The sequence below is a fragment of the Benincasa hispida genome, chromosome 10 (assembly GCF_027475165.1).
Source record: "Benincasa hispida cultivar pf3 chromosome 10, pf3_genome.v1.1, whole genome shotgun sequence".
Classification (NCBI taxonomy): domain Eukaryota; kingdom Viridiplantae; phylum Streptophyta; class Magnoliopsida; order Cucurbitales; family Cucurbitaceae; genus Benincasa; species Benincasa hispida.
The window spans coordinates 42,086,935-42,096,333 of record NC_143487.1 but is presented as its reverse complement, the minus strand read 5'-3'; the positions used below and the strand labels follow the sequence as shown (position 1 = coordinate 42,096,333).

At 35.8% G+C, this 9,399-nt stretch overlaps 1 protein-coding gene and 1 pseudogene across 2 annotated transcripts; both read left to right on the top strand.

Annotated features, from left to right (window-relative positions):
• The first annotated feature begins 1,068 nt into the window (after positions 1-1,068).
• LOC120087654 (cytochrome P450 89A2 pseudogene) lies at positions 1,069-2,788 on the top strand (annotated as a pseudogene). Its single transcript, XR_016523693.1, has one exon. The product of XR_016523693.1 is annotated as a cytochrome P450 89A2 pseudogene (transcript).
• LOC150033372 (cytochrome P450 89A9-like) lies at positions 2,068-2,788 on the top strand. Its single transcript, XM_090305617.1, has one exon. It carries the CDS (start codon positions 2,068-2,070, stop codon positions 2,644-2,646), a length of 579 nt encoding a protein of 192 aa, XP_090161743.1. The 3' UTR covers positions 2,647-2,788.
• Positions 2,789-9,399: the final 6,611 nt, after the last annotated feature.

Genomic DNA, 9,399 nt, shown 5'->3' with positions numbered 1-9,399 from the left:
TAAATATAAAGTTAAAGTATTTCTCTCTAAAAAGTTTTGCACTATTAAGTAATTTTTGTTAAAAAAAAAACTTACTGTCAATTCAATTGAATAAATTGGAACTAAACGTGTCACTTCCGAAAGCATTATATCAAAACTCTTTCGATATTAAATTTCAAAAAATAGAAATTAAATATACCAACTTTGAAGTTACAAATATTAAATAGAAACTACATCTAAACATTAAAGACTAAACTTAATTAGTATGTAGGCTAAACACAAATAGGTTCTTACACTCGCATCATCAAAGAGCTGAACTTGCTCAAAGTTCAACCATATATCAAAATCCAACATTCATATGGTTTTTTTAGGGTAACAAATACGAACAAAAATTTAAGACTCGAACCTCAAAGTGAAAGAATATAGATGAGCATTAAATTATGTTCATATTGGTGATGTAGATTTGGTTGTAATGATGTACTTGAAACTAGGAGTATTTTCACGTGCTTTTTTTGTGAGATGGCATTTTTATATGTTCTGAGATGGGAAATGTAAAACTTTTGGTAAAGTTGTACTTCATGTAAATTTGTACTTATACATTGCATATGTATTCTTATTTGATGGTAAATAAGAATATATGTTGTAAAGTTGTACTTGTACTTGATGTTCTCAGATGTAAATAAGATGAAACAAGGCCTTTGATGATCCAAAAAAACACTACCTTTACTTATATATTGCTCCCTCAAAGCTCTACTAACAAAATAAATATAACTGAGCATAAATCAAGCCCCAAATGCTTAAAACTCATTCTTTAGTTCTTGAATCTGTTTAAATTAGTAATATCAAGGTAGGTAAGTATAATAGCTTTGCCATAACAAATTACAATTTTTTTTTAAATATGGATAGAAAGTATTTATAAGCTTAATTTTAAAAAATAAAATCAAACCAAATTTTGTAATTTATAATTTAATCCAATATTATCTTAGAATTTGTTTTCGATAACAATTGGGATTTGAATTGCATATATACCACATGGATTGGATATACATTTAAAAGTTGGATTCAACAATCAATCTCAAACACACAACAATGGAGACCACCTGGTTCATCATCCTCATCTCTCTCTGCATTTGCTATCTTTTCAGTTCCATTTTTATCAAATTCCGAAGCTCCCCAAAGCTTCCACCAGGCCCTCCTTCAATCCCCTTCATTTCCACTTTCCTATGGCTCCGTACATCGCCTCTGCAAATGGAGTCTTACCTCCGCACCGCCGTCGCCAAATACGGCCCCATTATCACCCTCCGCATCGGCTCTCGCCCTTCCATCTTCATCGTCGACCGCACCATTGCCCACAAAGCTCTGCTTCAACACGGCACTCTCTTTGCTGACCGCCCACCACCTCCTCCCTTGACCAAAATCCTCTCAAGCAACCAACACAGCATCAACTCCGCCGCTTACGGCCCACTCTGGCGCCTCCTCCGCCGCAATCTCACTTCCCAAATCCTCCATCCTTCCCGTATGAGATTGTACGGTCGTGCTCGCAAGTGGGTTTTGGATATTCTTCTTAATCGTCTTCTCTCTCACTCTGAATCGGGAAGTCCCGTCTATGTTGTGGATCACTTTCAGTACGCCATGTTCTGTTTGTTGGTGTTAATGTGCTTCGGGGATAAACTTGACGAATCCCAAATCAAAGAAGTCGAGAATGTGCAGCGTACAATGCTACTAAATTTTATGCGTTTTGGTCTCCTCAATTTATATCCGAAATTGACCAAGATTTTTCTTCCAAAGCGCTGGGAGGAGTTTCTCCAACTAAGAAAGAACCAAGAGAGAGTCATAATCCGTCTAACCGAAGCAAGAAGGGAGGCCAAGAAAAACAGAGCAAACAAAGTAAACAAAGGAAACAGAGAAGGTGAAGAAGAAGAAAAAGAAGATGATGAAGAATTCGTGTTGTCATATGTGGATACACTCCTTGAATTACAACTCCCTCACGAGGATAATAGAAAGTTAACCGACGGTGAAATTGTCACATTATGATCGGAATTCCTCACCGGCGGCACCGATACAACATCCACAACCTTGCAATGGATAATGGCGAATTTAGTGAAAAACCCAGAAATCCAGAACAAGCTTTTGGCAGAGATGAAAGAAGTATTGGGAGATGGATTAAGGGAGGAGGTGAAGGAACAGGATCTGGGGAAACTTCCGTATCTGAAAGCCGTGGTTTTAGAAGGATTAAGAAGACACCCACCAGGGCATTTCCTACAACCACGAGGAGTGAAAGAGGATATACAATTTGATAATTACTTGATACCCAAAAACGGGACTGTGAATTTCTTGGCGGCGGAGATGGGTCGGGATCCAGAGGTGTGGGAAGATCCGATGGCGTTTAAGCCGGAGAGGTTCATGAAGGGCGGCGGAGGAGAAGAAGCGGCGGAGTTTGATGTAACAGGGAGCAAAGAGATAAAGATGATGCCATTCGGAGCAGGGAGGAGGATATGTCCTGGTTATGGTTTGGGGATTCTTCATTTGGAATATTTCTTGGCGAATTTGGTATGGAAATTTGAGTGGAAAGCTGTGGATGGTGAGAATGTTGATCTATCGGAGAAGATAGAGTTCACCTTTGTAATGAAAAAGCCTCTCAAAGCTTACATAGCTCCGAGGTTCTAAGTTTAGCTATGTTTTGAGTTTTGTGAGCTAAGTTTGCTTCATGTATGTGTTTGTATTGTGGTATTTAGCTCTGTTTTTGTTGAATATTACCATTGTTAATGTTGACTAAATAACAGGAAGTTCTATAGTACTCGATGGTAAATGACTTTTTGGGTTAAACAAACAAACAAAGTCATGAAAATTATGATAAAAGCACAATAGTATAACATGTGGAGATATGCTCTTAGAGGGTTTGTTATCCTAACAAGTGTTTTGGAGTGCTGTTCATTGGACTTGCTCATGTTGATGTGCTTCAATGACATAGTCTTTATGATTTCGTGGTTAAGCTGATCAAATAGGGAATAAGCTCTAGTAGAAAGAAGTTGGCCTAGTTAAAAGTAATTATTTGAAATTAAACATGGTTAGATGACTATTTAAGGAAAAGTTTTGGTGGTTCTTCCATCGAAGGAAGGATTGTTGGAGTCGAGACCAAAGTCCCATATTTATTAGATAAAGAGAAGATAAACAATATATAAGGGAAGATATTGATGTGTTCATCTAAAACCAACGCTATTGATCCCAATGTTTTTATAAGACTCTATGCCTACTTCAAGTAATTGATAAGTCATTAGAAATGAAATTAATTTGAATCAACTTTACTAATTAAAATAAAATATTACTTGTAATTATTGTTTTTTTGGTTAGTTTATCTCTTTTCTATTATAAATGTTACAATGTGTTAAATAGATACCCAAGCTTAGTGTCAAAAGCCAAGTGTCCTCCTTCCATTGCCACATGTGTTGGCCATATACAATAACCTATGCTTCATGTCCAAATGTACCGATTGTACTTACCAAAATCTCTATAAATAAGAGGCCATTTGTGGATTTTAAAAGACGCATACATTGGGCAAAATCCATGGATTTTGGAGAAAGTGGAGAATCTTGAGAAATTTCTTATTTCATTTGTTATTTATTTATTTTATATATTATATTATATTTATTTTAATATTATATTTTATTGGTATTCATATTCCTATTATGCTTCTCAAGCTTACAACACGTTCTTGGCACGAGCTCCGTCGTTTCCTCGTTGAAGGTAGGTCGTAAAGGTAGGTCAGAGTTTTTTTTCTCTTTATTATTATTAATAAATTTAATATTATTTTGCATACTTAATATCTATTAAAGTTCTAATATAAATACAATATTTTATGATAGTGTTGTCATGATGAATCTCACAAAATTAGAATTTGTTGCCCTTGATATTAACGGCAATAATTATTTGTCATGAGTGCTTGATGCTAAAATCCACCTAGATGCTATGAACTTAGGGAAAACAATTAAAAAAGGAAATATGAAATCCAGTCAGGACAAAGCAAAAGCTATGATTTTCCTTCTTCATCATCTCCACGAGGGATTGAAAATGGAGTATCTTACAATAAAAGATCCTCATATCTTGTGAAATTTTTTGAAAGAGAGGTATCATGATAAAAAAAAACAGTTATTTTTCCTAAATATCATTATGAGAGGATGCACTTGAGGCTACAAGATTTCAGATCAGTAAGTGATTACAACTCGCATTATTTAAAACCAGTTCGAAATTATTGTTATGCAAAGAGAAGATTACTGACGCTGATATGTCAGAAAAGACATTCTACATTTCATGTCTCAAATATGCTCATGTCGCAGCAATATCAAGAGAAATATTTTGAATAAAATTCGGAACTAATTTTATGTCTTCTCGTGGCTGAACAAAATAACGAGTTATTGATGAAAAATCATGAATCTCGACCAACCGGGACGACACCATTCCTTGAAGTGAATGTTGTGAATTTTAATAATAATCGTGGTCGAGGTCGTGAGCGTGGCAGAGGAAGAATAGTTATTATTTGAGGTGGTCGTTCTAATCATTTAAATTTCAAAAGAACTATACAAAATGGTTATTACAAAGGAAAAGCTCCACAAGATAAGAGTTAAAAAAGTATTCAAATAAATGCTTTTGATGTGGAATGACTGGACATTGGTCACGTACTTGTCGTACGTCAAAACATTTAGTCGATCTCTATCAAACCTCTCTAAAGGAAAAAGAGAAAAATATGGAAGTAAATTTTGCATACCAAGATAATGACATATTTGTGAAGGAACTCATTTACAAGAGATCCATGAGTGGAAACGGATCATCCAAATCCCATTTTGATTGAAAACACAAATTTACAGTAAACATACTGATTATGCATTCTAAGTAAAATTACAACATGCTTTTAAACTAGAAAAAGGATTCAAGAGATTATACCTTTAAAGAACACTTCTTCTCGTAAACCCCTTGAACTATCACGAAACTCGAACAAACAACAACAAGAACTTGAATACACTCTTCAAGTGAGTCACGAACCAAAAAGGATGAAGACACTACCACTGTATCCTCGGTATTCTCAGGGTGAGAACCCAGGAGTGGTGGGCTCTGACTATTTTGGTTAGGAGGGAGTTTGTGAGTTTGGAGGAGGAAGATGATTGAAGAACTATTGTATAGCAAAAACTTCTCAATCGTGTATACAGAGTTTATCGTATAGTCTCTGTTATTTCGTGTAGATTCTCATTAGGAAAAAATCTTATTTTTATTTATTCCATTTGTCACAAAAACCACTTAACCACCCATTAAAGTGGTCAGAGAGAAAAAAAAGATTAATTATCCAAAATAATAAATAATATAAATAAATATGTAACTAACTTATCATATTATATTTGTAATCTATAGTTTTAATATTGCATCATATACAATATAAATATAGTTCTCTTTCTCTATTTTATGCCATTTAATATAAATCATATTTATATTAAATTTAACAATTATGAATCTCATTCAAAGAAAATATATTTGAATCACATTCAAATCTTTATTCCTCCAATTAAACAATAATGTATCAAATACGTTATATCAATTATATCATATATAATTGAATTAATTTAATTATATCATATATAATTAAATTTCCTCTTATTAATTTGAATAATTTAAATTAACCCAAAAATTGATTCTCAACTAAATCCTTTTGAGCTACCAAGGGAACCTTATGGACCTGTAGCTTGAAGCTCTAACGGTACGTGAATAATTAGTTAAACTCTTTAATTACATTATCCACCATTCGTTAATTGTCGGGCACTCCACTAAAGACTGGCAGCTGCACTCTCGCACTATAGATATATTTATGTGTTCATTGGATATAATAACATCAATAGTATGATGACCCTTCACAAATTGCTCGTAAGTACAGCTAGTCTGATAACTTGTAGAAATACAAGTTATTTTTGCTCTTAAGTTGGAACAACTAAGGTTTTTAATGATAAATTCTCCTCATTTTTAGAAGAAACGCATGGAATTACTCAAACATTAGCAAACTCATGCAAAAGAAGTTTTATTGCTAAATATTGCGGCGCTAACGCATTGTATTGCAGGATTTCAACACAAGGATTAACGCTAACACATGATTAAGAAGTTCTGCAGGAAAAGTTCTAACGCATGGGTATCTTCTTTACATTGAATTCCCTCCGACGCATGGGCCATGCGTCGGAGGGAATTCAACGCAGAGAAGATACATTGATCCAGGCTGATTGTGTCACATCACCATTTGCAAGTATGGGCACCTGCAGCATGCAGCGTCTGAAAAGCTTCCGAGAGTCAGGCGGTTGACCAGGGCATGGACTTTAATGCTGACCAGCGCATGGACTTTAATGTTGCCCATCACCAAGTAAACATGACCAACGCCTATAAATAGATGAAGCCCTTCCAAATTTTACAGTTAGAACATAGAAATTTATCAAGACTCTCACTCTCTGTATAACGTAGTTGTAATTTTAGTTCTTTAGAAGTTGTGCTGTGGTGCCAAGATGATCAGAAGGGTTGAGAACCACCACCACCACTGGTCAGGGAGTAGAGGAAGCCAATCTTGAGAAAGACACTTCGTCCACTTCCTATACAAGTGATTGTACACAACAGAATTGAGCCAAAGAGATACAAGAGATTGTACTCTACGGCTTGACTCAGTTTCTTTCATCTCATTTATCGCTTTCATTTCATTTGATTGAATAAAGAAAATTTGCTTTTTTATAAATTCATATATTTAATCCATCACACTTGCCATTGTTTATTTCTTGTTTATGTTGAATGCATTTATACTTTATGCAAAATCTCATTTCAAACGCTTAAGCTGACTTGATCAATTGGTGAAAGCATCCTTAGCTTAGATTATTCGAAAGAATAGATAAGCCAGCATCAAGTAGGATGCCTAGTACATCTAGAGATAGACTTACTGGTGTTCATTGCATTATGTGTTAGACGCATGCATCCTAAAGATAGGTTTTGTATGTTATTCACATTGAGAAGTGTTAAATAAAGTCTAACGCATAAACAAGATAAGAAAATCACCCCATCTCATTCACATCACACTCTGGTTTGTATACACTCATCTTAGACCGACGCATATCACTTACATTAAAATCCATTTTCGCATGTTCCATCACTCATTACTCAACTCTTTTGTATCTTCTGGCACAAGCACAACACTTTAGTGCAAATAACACATTTCTCTTCATACATTTAGAAAAACCCCTACAATAGATACAATGCAAGGTCTGCGTTAGTTTAACTGAATCCCTGAGTTCGTCCCTGGACTTACCAGGAACCTAAATTGTATTTATACTTGGGTCTGGTTTAGGAAAACTTGAACGTCAATAATAGGAGTGTTGTGCGTTCTGATTGCATATCTCTAACGCCCCAACACGTTACAAACACATAAACGCATCAAAGCATTAACGCATCAATTATACTCAGAACTTATTTCTCCAATTCATTTTACACAATACACTCCCAGCTCGAATCACGATAGCAACGAACATGGGCCAAATTACCGTTTTGCGCCTGTAGTTCGATCTAAGTCCTTAAGTACCACTGATTCTTCTAATGAACAATAGATCATAGTCCCACTATGATTAAACCCCCTCAGGCAAGGAAAGGGTGTGGCACCACATTGTTCAAGACCCGGAATTAGCCCTTAAGGGAGCAATTTATCTCTACTTTGGGGAAGGAGTGAATTCCATCTTGTGTAGCTGAGTTCTCAACTCCCCAATCAAACGAATCCTCAAAATGCTAGGCTTGTTGAGTCGACGATCTGGTCACTCTCACCCATACAAATCAAAGGACTACCCTCATAGGAAGGAGTTCACAACTCACTCAGGATTAAGGTCATGTTACTTATGGTCATCCTAGTGAAATGAAAGTCTCTATTATGAACGACGTTATATAATGAAACTAAGCATTTCATGTACCAGTCTTATACAAACTCCTTTGTATAGAATATCCCTGCTCGCATGTCTAATACATGAATGATCAAGATCAGATCATTTGTAGCACTTTACAACATTTGTAACATCTACAAAGCGGACCATACTTGTAGTGTTACCACGATAAGGTACCAAGCCTTATCCATATACTATAGACCATTTAGGTTATCACTTAAACACAATCCACCTGTATATCTTTACATGCATGTTTAAGTTACAATGATAAACTTAGATGTTAATTTATTGGTTTGTGGTTAATACAACTAAAAAATATCACATATCATAGACAAAGTGAATAAAATATCAATTAATCACATACAAGTTTGTTCATACAAAGTTTACAAACTATAGAACCCTACGAGATTTAGGGCATCAATCCGACAATCTCCCACTTGTCCTAAAGCTAATGGGTTGTACAAGATAAGAAAATACAAGTACACAAAACAATAAACTAGGGCATAACACGTCCAGTACAAGATCTTCCACTTGCCCTAGTCCAACCGTGGTCTATCCTATAGACCCATACTCTGCAGGTGACCTTCAAACACTTTAGCCATGAAGACCTTCATAAATGATCAGCAACATTGTGCTCCAAAGCTATCTTCTTGACAATTATGTCCTCTCGATGCATAATCTCTTGGATGAGATGATACTTTCGCTCTATGTGCTTTTCACGCTTATGACTTCTAGGCTCATGGGAATTAGCCACAGCACCACTATTATCACAATAAAGTGTGATGGGCTTTGACTTGTCTGGAGCAACTTCCAGATCAATCAAGAATTTTCTGAGCCAGACGGCCTCCTTAGCAGCTTCACAAGCCGCTACATACTCAGCCTCCATGGTGGAGTCCACGATGCACCCCTGCTTGGTTCTTCACCATACTATTACCCCTTTGTTAAGAGTGAACACTGATCCTGAAGTAGATTTCTGAGAATCTCTATTAGTCTAAAAATCAGAGTCTATGTATCCTATAAGGATCAAATCCTTAGAACCATATACAAGCATGTAGTCCTTCGTTCTCCGTAGATATTTGAGGATGTTCTTAACGGTTGTCTAGTGATTATATCATGGATTAGATTGATATCTACTGACTATCCCTATTACATATCAGATGTCAGGTCTAGTACATAACATCACATACATCAAACTGCCCATGGCAGATGCATAGGGGACCCATCTCATATTCTTAACCTATTGAGGTATATTAGGACACTGTTCCTTAGACAAAGTAACTCCGTGCCTGAAAGGCAAAAAGCCCCTCCTGGAGTTCTGCATCGAATACTTGATTAACATCTTGTCCATATACGATGCCTGAGATAGTGCTAGCATTTTGTTCTTATGATCTTGAAAGATCTGAATTCCTAAAACAAACTGAGCCTCCCAAATATTTCATTTGGAATTGGGCTGCTAGCCAGTTCTTAACTGTAGTCAGTAAAC